Genomic DNA, 16407 nt, shown 5'->3' with positions numbered 1-16407 from the left:
GCTTTATTCTGTAAATTTCAACATACGTTGATGATTTCTAATTAGGCATCTGAGTTTGTTTTCAGGAGATGTATTGTCAAAAGCCTAATGTGGACATGTAAAATTAAAGGAAATAGTTGCCCAGATATCAGCATATACCCATATTGTGGCCGAGAAACATTGTTCATTTTCACTATTTGTCTCCTTCAAAATCTGTACTGCTCAGTCTGAACTAGTCTTTGTGTCCAAACATATCATTCCTTTTCTACTCTTCTAATGTTCTTGAAATAATTCCACACAGGCTGGTATCCCATCACCAAGTCACTGTTTATTTACATGTCGAGAGTCCTTCACACTGATCCAGTTTACTCCGAGCTCTCAGAGTGAACAGGATGATACTCCTGTTTATATCTGTCAGCCAGGGCTCTTTGATTGGAGCAGATGAACAGCCCCAGTCAGTGAACTCATATTCTATCAGGTCCACCTGGCTGACCTCGTGACAATCATTCTAGTTTTCTTCTGTACAATTACAAAACAACAAGTTAAGAAAATTAAGGTGACACAGTTATTTGAACAGGAAATTGAGCAATTGAGTAAAATCTTACAGAAGTTATGTCACAAAAATTTGCATCTTGAAAATCTGACCTTGTATTTTTCTTTCCCTTCTACTTATCTATTAATGACATGCGACCACTTACGCTACTATATCTGCAGCAGGTTCATTACTGGGACGACCATAACATTTAGTGAAGTTACTTATTCTAGAGAATGAATGCACTTGGCCTACTCGAGAGAAAATCATTACAATTATTTAGTTTGGATAAATGCGAGATACTGCATTTTGGAGAACAAATAAATACAGGACTTATACAATTAAAAGTAGGGCCTTAAGTAGTGTTGTAGAACAGAGAGAACTAGAGGTGCAGGTACATAATTCTTTGAAATTTGCATCACACGTAGACAGGATGGTTAAGAAGGCATTCGTTGCCCACACCTTTGAGTACAGGAGTAGAGTCGTCACTTTGTTGAGACATTGGTGAGGCCACTTCTGGAATACTGTGTCCAGTTCTAGTTGCCCTGTTATAGGAAGGATATTTTTAAACTGGAGAGGGTTCAGAAACAAATTACCAGGATGTTGCTAGGAATGGAGAGTTTGAGTTATAGGGGGAGGTTGAATAGAGTCATATAGCACAAAAACAGACCCATCGGCTGGAACCTTTTTCACTGGAGGGTAGCATGTCAAGGGGTGAACTTACAGAAATTTATAAAATCATGAGCGGTATGAATGAGGTGAATAGCAGGTGTCATTTCCCTAGGGTGGGAGTTTTCAGGATTGGAGGGCATACTTTTATGGTGAGAGGAGAAAGATTTTAAAAAGATATGAGTGGCAAATGTTTTACACAGATGTGTGAAATGATCTTCTAAAGAATGTGGATGTGGGTACAATGTTTAAAATACATTTTGGATAAGCACATGAATAAGAAATATTTGGAAGGATATGGGCCAAGCGCAGGCAGGTGGAACTAGTTTAGTTTGGGATTATGGTCAGCATGGACTGGCTTAGAGTTGAGATTGTGGTACTGGAAAAGCACAGCAGGTCAGGCAGCATCCGAGGAGCAGGAGAATCGACATTTCAGGCAAAAGGCACCTGATTCCATGCTGTGTGACTCTATAACTAACTTGTATGTCTGAAATTCTTTTCTGTTCCCTCTGTGTCAGTTGTGAGCTTTGTGCTTAGGACTGCACTGATACAATCCTCAAGGACCAAGGTAACATTTGCCTCAGTAAATCTGGTGTCCTTGAAGCACTACTTTCAATGCTTTGTTGCTTGTACCCTCAATATCCCCAGGTCAGATTTATTCCTGGGCCATACCATACTTTGATGTCCAGTTCATACCTTGCAGTGTACAAGTAATGAACATGAGCACTGTTGTATTAATACCCTGCTTGAGAGCAAGTTGAATTTTTGTAATTAAGTTTTGGAAGTCTTGTGTTAGGATGATTATCCGGTTATATACAGAGGAACACAAGTAGGCCATTCAGCCCCTCAAACCTGTTCCACCATTCAATGTGATCATGGCTGATCAATGGCCTAACTTCATTTACCTGGCTATGGCCAATATCCCTAATACTTTTACTAAACAATTATTTATCTATCTAAAATATAAAATTAACAACTGATCCAGTTATATTGCTGTTTATGGAAGAGAGTTCTAAACGTTTACCACCCTTTGTACATAGAAGCTCTTCCTAACACCTCTCCTGAATGGTCTGGCCCTAGTTCTAGAATCCCCAACCAGTGGAAATATCTTTGTCTTTATCTACTTTCTCTTTTTCTGTTAATATCTTGAAGACTTCAATCAGCTCACACCTTAACTTTTGAAATTCTGGAGAAAATGGCCTAATTTGTATAATCTCTCCTCATAATTTAAATCCTGAAGTCCATGTATCATTCTCGTAAACCTCGTTGTACTTCCCCAAGGCTAATGTAGCCTTCCTGAAATGTGGTGCCCAGGTCTGCTCACAGTACTCCGTGAAGTCTACCCAGGTGTTTTGTAACTGCAGCATAATGTCTGCATCCTTAGATTCCATTCTTATAGATATGAAGGCCAGCATTCCATTAGCATTCTTAATTATTTTCTGAGTAATATTTTATATCATAGATGTGTCTGGTTGGCGGGGAAGGCTCAATTAGGAGCAGTAGAGGAAAGAAAATTGAGAACAAATACCATTGTTTAGACTTAGTACCTGATTTCACCCCTGTTTTCACCATAATTATGTGTAATTTTGAGGACCGTAATGGAGGGAAGTTCAGACCTAAAATATCAAATGATTAATATCCGTAAGCATGATTCTCAAAAGTATTTAGATTTTCAGACTCTGCTCTAAAATTCTGATCAATAAGTATGAACAGATTTGCAAAATACATCGAATGCCATCTCCAAATTATTTCATTTCCTTACAGTTTTCTTCTAAACATTCAGACACACATTTTAAATAAGGTGTTGTCTTTCTTTGGATCTTCTATATAAATACCTCTGCCTCAATTTAAAAAATGGGATTTCAGAATTCATGAATGTTTAGCAGAAACAGACACCAGGGAACTTACCCTTTGGTCGTAAACAGTAAAGTTTCCATATAAATTGACAATGCATTGTGCTCTCATAATAAATTTATCATAGGATCTTTCTGTCCACCATTTTTTCAGATTGCCATATTTATCATAATGACTCCCTGAAACAAAACAAGTATTATCTTTATAACAGCATTTTCACATTCATATGTGAAAATTACATGTGAATGCAGGCAAGGTAATGTAACAAAAAATATACTCTTTCTAGCATTACAACTCCATGACATTCTCTACTTAATAATTTATTCACAAAGATATAAAACCAACACTCCTGAAGCTGCAAGCGAAGGACTCAACTATAGTCATTTGGGAATCAGTTATACTGAAACTGGGTTATTTTGTATTTCTACATGTCAATTTACAACAAAATAAGTTTAGGAACTGAGGATATAGTCTGAGATGATTTCTCCATGTAAGTGACAACAATCATGTTTTTCACAGTTGGACACCTCAAATGAAATAAGTACCACCTGGTGAATGCATTTATAATATTTTCTGTTCAGACTGAGTGAAGCATTTCTGTAAATTAGAACATAGAACATCGAACTATACAGCACAGAACAGGCCCTTCGGCCCATGATGTTGTGCCGAACATTTGTCCTAGCTTAAGCACCTATCCATGTACCTATCCAATTGCCGCTTAAAGGCCACCAATGATTCTAACTCTGCCACTCCCACAGGCAGCGCATTCCATGCCCCCACCACTCTCTGGGTAAAGAACCTACCCCTGACATCCCCCCTATACCTTCCACCCTTCACCTTTAATTTATGTCCCCTTGTAACACTCTGTTGTACCCAGGGAAAAAGTCTCTGACTGTCTACTCTATCTATTCCCCTGATTATCTTATAAACCTCTATCACGTCACCCCTCATCCTTCGCCGTTCCAATGAGAAAAGGCCTAGCACTCTCAACCTATCCTCGTATGACGTATTCTCCATTCCAGGCAACATCCTGGTAAATCTCCTCTGCACCCTCTCCAAAGCTTCCACATCTTTCCTAAAATGAGGCAACGAGAACTGCACACAGTACTCCAAATGTGGCCTTACCAAGGTCCTATACAGCTGCAACATCACCTGACAACTCTTGAATTCAATCCCTCTGCTAATGAACGTTAATACACCATAGGCCTTCTTACAAGCTCTATCCACCTGAGTGGCAACTTTCAAAGAGCTATGAACATAGACCCCAAGATCCCTCTTCTCTTCCACCTTACTAAGAACCCTACCATTAACCCTGTATTCCGCATTCTTATTTGTTCTTCCAAAATGGACAACCTCACACTTGACAGGTTTGAACTCCATCTGCCACTCCTCAGCCCAGCTCTGCATCATATCTAAGTCCCTTTGCAGCCGACAACAGCCCTCCTCACTATCCACAACTCCACCAATCTTCATATCTTCTGCAAATTTACTGACCCACCCTTCGGCTCCCTCTTCCAAGTCATTAATAAAAATTACAAACAGCAGAGGACCAAGAACTGATCCCTGCGGAACTCAACTTGTAACATCGGCTCCAGGCTGAATATTTACCATCTACCACCACTCTCTGACTTCGACCGGTTAGCCAGTTCTCTATCCAACTGGCCAAATTTCCCACTATCCCATGCCTCCTGACTTTCCGCATTAGCCTACCATGGGGTACATTCATTGTTATTAAAATAGGCAACCCAAAATTATTATTATGAGTAAAGGTGGGGCTTCTGACCAAAGAAGTAATCAAAGGGCCATTTTTAGAGTTGCTTTTTAAGATAACTTTATTCTATTTATGTTGAAATGGCAAATTTATTTTTTAAACCATATTTGTTATGGAGTCAATAAAGTTTGATCTCCTCTGTTCATTAATGCCCATGGTTGGACAAGATAAAGGTAAAGTCACCATAGCCTCAGAGGACTTTCATGAAAAAGACAACTAAAAGTTGTTTGACCCAACAGACACCACACCTCAACTGATGCTGAGATTTTGGGGCCTTCATGGTGACTTCAGCCAGTGCAGGAATTGAATCCATGCTGTCAGTGTCACTCTGAATCACAAATCAGCTGCCCAGACAACTCAACTAGAACAAGGACACATAATCTGAACATGCATAAACACAAGTTAAAGTTGTGGAAAAGCAGTTTCATGAGATTTGGAACGAGTGGTAAAAGACCAAGTAGATGTTAGACAAATTTAACACCCATTAAAGGAAAAACAAAAAAAAGAGGTATAAGTATTTCTGGAGTCCAAGCATTAAATTCAAAGTGGGCAGAGCTACTGCGAGCGGAAGGTAGGATTAGGCTTGATTATACTGAAATTTCTGCATTTTCCCATGAAATATCTGAGCCATTTTCTGACAGGTGCATGATTAATATGCAATTTAACTCCTGAACAGATTAAAAACAGAACACTTGCTAAGAGCACTGAAGCCTATTAAATTGGTAAAGGGCATGGATTACCGACCAATCAAACTGGTCAGACAACTGTTCTAATCTCTTGAGTTAGGAGCTCCAGACGTACTAATAGCCACATGGGTACTCATTCAGTAAGTACAATTATCCAGTCCAAAAAGATTCTAGTTTGGTTCATGTTACTGTGTGACCTACACTGCCCAAAACTTTGTTGTGTCTGCAGATTCCTCACAGTTCATAAAAACTACAAGGAATGAAAGAAGATTTTAAAATGAGTTGAAATTATGAAAAGGCTCAGAAATGTGAAAAGAAAGATTGGAACTAAAGAGGTAGGAAGTCACATTTTGAATGGCAACCTTTCTTCCTTATTGATCTACCTTTTAATATTTCACTGAGAAAAGCCAGCATGGATATTTTTCCATGAGTTTGTTTGGAAAATGGAGTGACATTGGCAGTTTCTCAGTCCAAGCATACAATATCAAGTCTAATTAATCACTTGTTTTTTTTTCATGTACTACTTTTAATCTGCTATGGAAGACAGAGGATTGGAGAGATTTGTCTATATTTAATCTAATTAAATTTTCCATCATATTTTAAAATTTACATTTATTCTGATTACTTCCTCAGTTGTTCTGTTTTGATGTAGCTCTGGCACCTCACCTTTATTGTTTGTGAAACCAAAACAAAGTAATTATGTACTTTTTGATACAACAGAGATAATAATTTTTATTCACATTTAATGTATAATGTGTATACAATTTATTTTTAATCTTACTGATTTCTAGGATTTATCAGGAGCCAAAAACACATTCACAACAACCTCGTTCATTCACCAGAAAGGTAAATAAGTTACACCTTCGAATTGCTGTCTGGTTTATTAGAGTATATGATCCAGTTTTATGGCACTTAAAAACAGAAAGTAAAAGATGCTTTCTGAGACTAAAACATACCCCAGTCATCATAACCATGTGTCAACTCGTGTCCTATAATAGTTCCAATACCTCCATAGTTCAAGGACCTGTCAACAGATATTTTAACATTAAGCAGTTTAAAATCTTGTTTATGTAGTCAAGAATGTATATTGAGCTAGGACAGGTTATTCATTTGGAATACTTACTGAGGAAATTCAGGATCATAAAGTGGCGGCTGCAGTATCCCAGCTGGAAATACTGAGGAGATGAATACAAAAGTCAAAGACATTTTTAACTGCTGAAACTTTATAGTATCATGGCAACACTCTTTGTACTCAAAAACAAGTTGATTTCCACAGCTTACAAGTTTTTTAGGCATACACTTAGGGATATAACTGTGCTTCCCGCAGACGGTGAAGTGGCAAATAATATTCACGTTCCCAAATGCTAGGTAATGGCTATCTTCGACAAACTAGAATCTGACCACAGCCCCTTGACCTTCAATGGCATTACCATTACCGAATCCCCCACTATCAACATCCCGGGGGTTATTGTTAACTAGAAACTGAACTGGACTGGCCATACAATTACTGTGGCTACAAGAGAGGCCAGAGTCTAGGAATCCTGTAATGAACAACTCACTTCATAACTCCCCATAACCTGTCTACATGTAAGGCAAATGTCAGAAGTATTATAAAATACTCTCTATTTGGCTGGATGAGTGCAGGTCCAACAGCTCACAAGATTGACAAAGTCCAGGATAAAACAGCTTGCTTTATTGGCACCCCATCTACTTTTACTTACTCCATCATGGTCATTCTGTAGCAGCAATGTATACCATCGACAAAACGCACTGCTGAAATTCATCAATTCATCAAACCTATTATCTAGAATTACCTACACTATAATCTAGAATGAGAAGAGCAGCAATATATGGGAACACCACTCCTTCCAAGTTCCCCTTCAAGGTAGTTGCCATGTTGACTTAGAAATATATCACTGTTCCTTCAGTGTCACTGGGTCAAAACCCTAGGACTTTCTGGTTAACAATATTGTGGAAGTTCCTACATTAAGGAGACTGTAGGAGTTCAAGAAGACAGCTCACATCACCTTGGAATGAGGGATGGGCAATAAATGTTCACCCAGCCAGTGATGCCCACATTCCCTCAATAAATCTTAAAAAGTTTAATAGGTCACAAAATAATTCTACTGTTCCTTCGTTTCAGAAACAGACAGTATGGGAAGATATTTAATTGGGGGAGAGGAAATTATACTGCTATCAGACAGGAGTTGTGGAGTATAAATTGGGAACAGTTCTTCTATGGGAACTGCAGAACAGAAATGTGGAGGCTATTTAAGGAGCACTTGTAGCATGTATTGGATAATGTTGTCCCACTGGGACAGGCAAGGAATGGTAAGATGAAGGACCCTTGGATGACAAGAGAAGAGGAGTTTCTCGTCAAGAGGAAGAAGGAAGCTTACTTAAAGTTGAGGAATGATCTGGCACAGTTTCAGAGGATTACAGGGTTGCTAGGAAACAAATCAAAAATGGACAGAGGAGAGCTGGGAGGGAGCATGAAAAAGGCTTGGTAGAAAGGATTAGGGAAAACCCAAAGGCGTTTTACACCTATGTGAGCAATCAGAGAATGATTAGAGAGAAGGTAGGGCCGATCAGGGATAGTGGAGAGAACTTGTACCTAGAGTCTGAAAAAGTAGGGGAGGCCCTAAATGAGTTTTCTGCTTCAGTATTCATTAAAGAGAGGGACCTTGTTGATAGTGAGAACACTGTGGACCACGTTAGCAGATTTGAACAGATTGAATTAAGAAAGTGGATGTGCTGGAAACTCTGGGAAGAATGAAGATAGATAAGTCCCCAGGGCCAGACCAGATATATCCAAGGTTACCCCAGGAAGTGAGGAATGAGATTGCTGTTCCTCTGGCAATGATCTTTGCATCCTCACTCTTCATGGGAGTAATACCAGATGATTGGAGGGAGGCAAATGTTGTTCCTCTGTTCAAGAAAGGGAATAGAGAAATCCCTGGGAATTACAGATCAGTCAGTCTTACGTCTGTGGTAAGCAAAGTACTGGAAATTATTCTGAGAGATAGGATTTATGACTATTTGGAAAAACATAGTTTGATTAAAAATAGTCAGCATAGAGTTGTGAGGGACAGGTCATGCTTCACAAGCCTTATTGAGTTCTTTGAGGATGTGATGAGACAAGTTGATGAAGGCCAAACAGTGGATGTGGTGCACGTGGATTTCAGTAAGGCATTTGATAAGGTTCACAGCAGGCCCAATCAGAAAGTTAGGAGCTATGAGATACAGCAAAATTTGGCTGTATGGATACAGAATTGGCTGGCTGAAAGAAGACAGCAAGTGGTAGTGGATGAAAAGTATTCCACATGGAGGTCGGTGACCAATGGTGTCCCACAAGGCTCTGTTCTTGGGCCTCTGCTCTTTGTAGCTTTTCTAAATATCTTGGATGAAGAAGTTGAAAGGTGAGTTAGTAAGTTTGCCGATGACACAAAGGTTGGTGGTGTTGTAGGTAGTGTCAAGGGCTGTTGTAGGCTCCAACATGTCATTGACAGGATACAGAGCTGGGTTGAGAAGTGGCAGATGGAGTTCAACCTGGAGAAGTGCGAAGTGATTTATTTTGGAAGGTCAAATTTGAATGCTGAAAACAGTGGTAAAGATAAGATTCTTGGCAGTGTGGAGGAACAGCAGGATTTTGGGGTCGATGTACATAGATCCCTCAAAGTTGCCACCCAAGTTGATACAGTTGTTAAGAAGGTGCACGGTGTTCTGGCTTTCATTAACAGGGGAATTGAGTTTGAGAGCCGCTATGTTTTGCTGCAGCTCTATAAAACCCTGGTTAGACCACACTTGGAATATTGTGTCCAGTTCTGATCGTCTCATTATGGGAAGGATGTAGATGCTTTAGAGAGGATGCAGAGGAAAGTTACCAGGATGCTGCCTGGATTGGAGGGCTTGTCTTATAAGACCATAAGACATAGGAGTGGAAGTAAGGCCATTCAGCCCATTGAGTCCACTCCGCCATTAGTCATGGCTGATGGGCATTTCAACTCCACTTACCCGCATTCTCCCCGTAGCCCTTAATTCCTTGTGACATCAAGAATTTATCAATCTCTGCCTTGAAGACATTTAGCGTCCCTGCCTCCACTGCACTCCACGGCAATGAATTCCACAGGACCCCCACTCTCTGGCTGAAGAAATGTCTCCGCATTTCTGTTCTGAATTTACCCCCTCTAATTCTAAGGCTGTGTCCACAGGTCCTAGTCTCCTCGCCTAACGAAAACAATTTCCTAGCATCCACCCTTTCCAAGCCATGTATTATCTTGTCAGTTTCTATTAGATCTCCCCTTAATCTTCTAAACTCCAATGAATACAATCCCAGGATCCTCAGCCATTCCTCGTATGTTAGACCTACCATTCCAGGGATCATCCGTGTGAATCTCCGCTGGACTCGCTCCAGTGCCAGTATGTCCTTCCTGAGGTGTGGGGACCAAAACTGGACACAGTACTCCAAATGGGGCCTAACCAGAGCTTTATAAAGTCTCAGTAGCACAACGGTGCTTTTATATTCCAACACTCTTGAGATAAATGACAACATTGCATTCACTTTCTTAATCACGGACTCAACCTGCATGTTTACCTTTAGAGAATCCTTGACTAGCACTCCCAAATCCCTTTGTACTTTGGCTTTATGAATTTTCTCACCATTTAGAAAGTAGTCCATGCTTATATTCTTTTTTCCAAAGTGCAAGACCTCGCATTTGCTCACATTGAATTCCATCAGCCATTTCCTGGACCACTCTCCCAAAAGAGAAGTTGAGTGAGCTAGGGCTTTTCACATTAGAGAGAAGAAGGAAGAGAGATGTCTTGATAGAGGTATACAAGGTAATTACAGGCATAGACAGGGTAGATCGCCAGAGACTTTTCCCCTGGGCATAAATGGCTGTCACGAGGTATAATTTTAAAGGTGATTGGAGGAAGGTGTAGGGGAGATATCAGAGGTAGTTTCTTTACCGTAAGAGTGGTGGGTGTGTTGAATGCAGTGCCAACGATGCTAGTAGAGTAAGAGACATTAGGGACATTTAAGTGACAAATGGACAAGCGCATGGGGACAGCAATAAATTGAGGGGTGTGTAGATTAGGTTGATCTTAGATGAAGACAAATGCTTGGTACAACAACATGGGCTGAAGGGCCTGTACTGTGCTGTACTGTTCTATGTTCTATTTCAGACTATGCTTTTTTTTGGAATATGGATTTTCTGGATGGATCACAAAATCATAAAGATATACAGCATGGAAGCATACCTTTCAGTCCAACTTGTGCTTGCCAACCAGATATCCGAGAGAAATCTAGTCCCATTTACCGGAATCTGGCCCATATCCCTCCAAACCCTTCCTATTCATATACCCATCCAGATGCCTTATAAATATTGTAATTGTACCAGCCTCCACCACTTCCTCTGAAAACTCATTCTGTACACATACCACCCTCTGTGTGTTAGAATATTTCCCCTTAGGGTCCTTTAAAATCTTTCCCCTCTCACCCTAAACCTTGGCCCTCTAGTTTTGGATTCCCCCACCTTGGAAAATTACCTTGTCTATTTATCCTGTCCATGACCCTCATGATTTTATAAACCTCTACGAAGTCACCCCTCAGCCTCCGAAGATCCAGGGAAAATAGCCTCAGCCTATTCTGCCTCTCCCTATAGCTCAAACCCCATAATCCTGCCAACATTTCTGTAATTCTTTTCTGAACCTTTCATGTTTCACAACAATCTTCCTATAGGAGGGAGACTACAATTGCACACAGTATTCCAAAAGTGTCCAAAGCAACGTCCTGTATAACTGCAACATGATCTCCCAACTCCTATATTCAATTCACTGACATAAATAAAGAAAAGCATACCAAATGCCTTCTTCACTATTCTATCCACCTGCAACTCCACTTTTAAGGATCTATGTACCGGCAATCCAATGTCTCTTTGTTCAGCAACACTCTCCAGGACATTACCATTAAGTGTATAAGTCCTGCCCTTATCATTAAAGAATAAAGACTAATTGGTCAGTGTATAAAGCTTAATTCATCATCTGCTTTATATTTCGAACAACTATGAAATTGAAGCGATGTTTACATCTTTCTAGAGTACAATTATTAATGTAGATGAAACCTTACCATGATCAAAATATAAACACTTCAAATAACAAGCTTTAACAAATAATAACCATAATACTTAATGATTCCAAGCTGATCAAGCTTCTATGGAAATGTAATGGGAAGGTGAATGATAAAAAAGGAGAGAATATGAAAATAGACAGGTACCTAACATTAAAAGGAGTTAGCGAGTTTTGAGAAGATTTGTAGTTCAGGTTAAGGTTTTGGATGTAAGTTTGCTCGCTGAGCTGGAAGGTTCGTTTCAGATGTTTGATCACAATACTAGGTAACATCATCAGTGAGCCTCAGGTGAAGCACTGGTGTTAGTGACCCACTTTCTATTTATGTGTTTAGGTTTCCTTGGGTTGGTAATGTCATTTCCTGTGGTGATGTTATGTGCTGTGGTGATATCATTTCCTGTTCTTTTTCTCAGAGGGTGGTAAATGGGGTCCAAGTGACATGTTTGTTGATAGAGTTCTGGTTAGAATGCCATGCTTCTAGGAATTCTTGTGCATATCTCTATTTGTCCTAGGATGGCTGTGTTGTCCTTCCTCATCTGTATGTAAGGATACTAGTGATAGTGGGTCATGTCTTTTTGTGGCTAGTTGATGTACATGTATCCTGGTGGCTAGTTTTCTGCCTGTTTCTCCAATGTAGTGTTTGTTACAGTTCTTGCAAGGTATTTTGTAAATAATGTTCATTTTGCTTGTTGTCTGCAAAGGGTCTTTCAAGTTCATTAGCTGCTGTTTTAGTGTGTTGGTGGGTCTGTAGGCTACCATGATGCCAAGAGGTCAGAGTAGTCTGGCAGTCATTTCTGAGATGTCTTTGATGTAGGGGAGAGTGGCTAGGGTTTCTGGACACGTTTTGTCTCGGTTTGTTTGGGTTTGTTGCTGAGAAATCAGCAGACTGTGTTCATTGGGTACCCATTCTTTTTGAGTACGCTGCATAGATGATTTTCCTCTGCTCTTTGCAGTTCCTCTGTGCTGCAGTGTGTGGTGGATTATTGAAATAATGTTCTAATGCAGCTTTGTTTATGGGTGTTGGGATGATTGTTTCTGGAGTTCAGTATTTGGTCCATATGTGTTGTTTTCATGTGGATGCTGGTTTGAAGTTCCCCATTGGCTGTTCACTTTACTGTGCCTTCTAAAGATGGCAGTTGGCATTTGATAGGCTATTTGTATTTTAATTTAAAAGGGCACCAGAACTAGCTGGACTTCATCCAAGGATACTGAGGGAAGAGGGAGTGGAAAGTATGATGGCACCAGTCATTATTTTTTCAGTTTTCTTTATATTCAAGGTACCAGAAGTTTGGAGAAATGCAGACATTTCCCTTGGTTAAGAAAATGCATGTTTGGATAAGCCGAGCATTACAGGCCAGATAGTTTTCTGACAAAATCAATTGTCATAAGAACAAATGTGGGTTAATTAAGGCATGCCAGCATGGATTTCAAAAGAGAAAATTGTGTTTAACTAACTTGCTGGAGTATTTTTTGAAGAGGCAATATAAAGTGCTGTTGAGGGTAATGTTGTTGCTGAAGTGTGCATGGACTTTCAAACATTATAGCTCATAGAATAGAAAGGACAGTAACAACATGACTGCGTGGTAGGAGACAGAGAAAAATGGTTACTGGTTGTTTTTTGGAAGATTTATAGTAGACTTTCCCAGGGGTCAGTATTGGAATTTAGATACAATTTTGAGATTTTTTATGGTACAAACACTGGAAGCAATCTAAACTGTGAATAGGATAAGGTAGAACTTCAAAAGGATATAGGCAGAGAGGTGGAATGGGTGAACAGTTGACAGGTACATCTGACTGTGATATCATTAATTTTGGTCAGAAAAAGATGAATAGGCAATCTAAAATAAAGCTACATTTCTAAAGGAGAATGACGGAACTTGAACGTATTTGTGAATTAGTCCTCAAAGGTTGTAGACCAGATTAAAAGCAGTTACTGAAACATACAGTATCCCGGGCTTTACTAATAAGCAAATAATGTATACCAGCTCATATTGAACCTATACCACATGCTAGTTTGGCTTCAGCTAGAATATTGTGTGTAGTTCTGGGCATCATACTTTATTTAAAGAATTAAAGGCAAAGTGCAGAAAAGATACACAAAAATGATGTGAGGGATGAGGAACTTCAGTTAAGATGATACATTGAAGATGTTAGGACTGGCCTCCCTGGAAAAAAGGCTGCGAAATAATTTGATAGAAGTATGCAAAGTCAAGAGTCTGCATAGAGTAGATAGTGTTATGAAGGTGTAGAGGTGTACAGTAACTTTAAGAGAGTTTAAAAGCTAGCTAGGACTTAGAGAAACACAGAGAATCCGGAACAAGGTAACAATGTAACATTTGATTGAAAGAACTAGCTAGGAGATGTATAGCCTGGATACAAGAACAAATTCAAATTCAGCCAATCAATTTAAATTATGCCGCAAGATAACAAAGTCCAATCAAGTTTGAATTTGGTATTTTGACAATATTAAAACCGATGAAACGATCCGATGTTTTGGCGTATAAATATCAGACATTTTGAAAGTTACCAAGATCAGCAAAGAGCAGCAAGCCACCAACAAGTACAGACTGCCAGCAGAACTACTCTCTAAAAGGTACCTTTATCTATCAAAGACCTGTGAAGCAGAGTCCCTAAGAAGCAGAAAAGAAGACAGAAATATCTACAGAGGAAACTCGGCAAAGCTGACTGCTTTGAAATTGATTATATTTTTTGATAAATCCAGGTGCTTCGGTTTCCTCCCACAGTCCAAAAATGTGCAGGTTAGGTGAATTGGCCATGCTAAATTGCCTGTAGCATTAGGTGAAGGGGTCAATGTAGGGGAATGGGTCTGGGTGGGTTGCTCTTCAGAGGGTCGCTGTGGACTTGTTGGGCTGAAGGGCCTGTTTCCACACTGTAAGTAATCTAATCTAATCTATAATCAGGAATTTCTTATTGGACTAACATTGTAGGGGGGAGGTAAAAGATAGATTTAAGAGAAAGGAGTTGCAAATAATTGTTAGTTAATATTCTCTGTTGGACTTAAATAATATAGTTGTTAATTTTTACTTTAAATAGTGACTTTTTGGACAGTTCTTTGCCTCTCAAATTTTAACAGATTACAACATGGGGTGAATCTTATGTGTGTTGCTGGTTTAAATTAGCAGAGGGGTTTTCTCCATGTTGTAACAATTAAGGAGAAACTTCTTACGTGTGAAAGAATGGAATATTAGAGCAATTGGCAAAGTACGTCGTAGCAATATGATAAAAAAGCTTTCTCAAGCAGCATGTGCTTAAGGTCTGGAATGCACTGCATCAAAGTGTGATGAACGTAGGTTCAAGTGAGACATTCAAAACAGTAATAGATTATAATCAAAAGTAACAAGGAGCACAGTTACAGGCAAAATGGTAGTAAAAGATCTGTTCATTTTGGAAACCAGTGCAGACATGATAAGTCAAAATTCCTGTGCTTCAAAATTCCATGATTCTGCGATTCAGAAAAAGATAATTTGTAATTTCTAAATTTTACCATTAAAGGGAGTAAATTTCAGGAGTAAATTTCCAACTTATCTGTATATCAACAAACCAGTAAAAAGCAGTTAACACTGCTTTAGTTAGGGAAAATATGTGACCAAATCCCTTAATTTCTATTAGGTAGTGACTATACCAGCTGGCTAGGGTAAACAGCATAATATGTGCAGTTTGACGATCTTGAAAAGTCAAATTCTTTGGCTTGCAGATACAGACACTTACCAGCAGGTGGTGATAGACCCAACTCCACAACTGCTAAACAAAATCTCATCCTTTTTAATGGCACTTAAAACATCAGGAGAATTAAACAGGACATACTTTCAAAACATGAAATCAGATGGATCCAACACACCATGCTTCTATGGATTAAACCTGGTGCCACCCCCCCTCCCCTCAGACCCAGAGTCTCCCCAACATACAGACGAGCCAAAGCACTCCACCAAAAACTAAAACATCTAATTGAAGATTCACGCCAGTCCATTCATTCCATCCAAGAATTCCTGAACACCAATAAAGACACCAAAATAGAAGAGGATGAAGTGATGGTCTCCTCTGATGTTGTAGCCCCTTTCACATCAATTAGCATCAACCTGGCCAAAGAAACACTGGCAACACTACGAGGAAAACCAGGACCACAAACACCAGACAGCACCAGCTTCATCAGCAAAGACAACGTCCTCAAAATAGCAGACCTGTGCCTCACCCCCCCCCAACTCACATTCAATGACAAAACCTGCAAACAAGTCAACGGAACACCTATGGGATCACCAATAGCAGAAGCAATAATTCAGAGACTTGTACAAATTTCCCTCCTATCTATCTAACCCAAACTTTGGGTCCACTATGTAGAGGAAACATCAACAACACCATCAACAATATCCTGACAGGCATAAAAGAGCAAGAGAATTACAACAGACACTCATTCCTAGACATGACAGTTGAACTTACAGTTAACGGAGAGCTTCAAACCAGCATCGACAGAAAAACAACAAACACAGACCAAATACTTAACTTCAGAAGCAATCATCCGTACACCCACAGAGAGAGCTGCATGAAGACATTATTTCAATGAGCTACATCACACTGCAGCACCCAAGAACTACAAACAGCACAAGAGAAATACCTATACAATGTTTGCAAGAAAAACAGGTACCCAATGAACACAATCCGCTGATTCCTTAGAAAAAAACCCAAACAGGCATTCACAACGCAACCAAAAACTATTGGCACATTTCCTTACATCAAAGACTGATCAGAAATGACTTCCAGACTACTCAGTCCCA

At 39.6% G+C, this 16407-nt stretch overlaps 1 protein-coding gene and 1 long non-coding RNA gene across 5 annotated transcripts in view; one reads left to right on the top strand and one right to left on the bottom strand.

Moving 5' to 3' along the window:
* Positions 1-16407, bottom strand: part of ecel1 (endothelin converting enzyme-like 1) — a 123506-nt gene that overhangs the window by 21568 nt on the left and 85531 nt on the right. The window contains exons 11-15 of one of the 3 annotated variants that reach the window (XR_011960889.1): positions 6615-6666; positions 6448-6515; positions 3089-3213; positions 2728-2796; positions 548-1056 (exon numbers count right to left, since the gene is read on the bottom strand). Coding sequence is in view for 1 of the 3 variants with exons in the window: in XM_072572515.1 (XP_072428616.1) it covers positions 3089-3213; positions 6448-6515; positions 6615-6666 (245 nt within the window). In the remaining 2 variants the exon portion in view is untranslated. Of the gene's footprint in view, positions 1-547; positions 1057-2727; positions 2797-3088; positions 3214-6447; positions 6516-6614; positions 6667-16407 lie in introns of those variants that run through there. The other 2 variants (XR_011960888.1, XM_072572515.1) reach the window with 2 other exon arrangements.
* Positions 5698-16407, top strand: part of LOC140478901 (uncharacterized) — a 53446-nt gene continuing 42736 nt past the window's right edge. For both annotated transcript variants that reach the window (XR_011960890.1, XR_011960891.1), the window contains exons 1-2: positions 5698-5826; positions 6283-6337. This is a non-coding gene — a long non-coding RNA (uncharacterized lncRNA). The remainder of the gene's footprint in view (positions 5827-6282; positions 6338-16407) is intronic.

The sequence above is a fragment of the Chiloscyllium punctatum genome, chromosome 6 (genome assembly GCF_047496795.1).
Source record: "Chiloscyllium punctatum isolate Juve2018m chromosome 6, sChiPun1.3, whole genome shotgun sequence".
Classification (NCBI taxonomy): Eukaryota; Metazoa; Chordata; class Chondrichthyes; order Orectolobiformes; family Hemiscylliidae; genus Chiloscyllium; species Chiloscyllium punctatum.
This window is presented reverse-complemented; position numbering and strand designations above follow the sequence as displayed.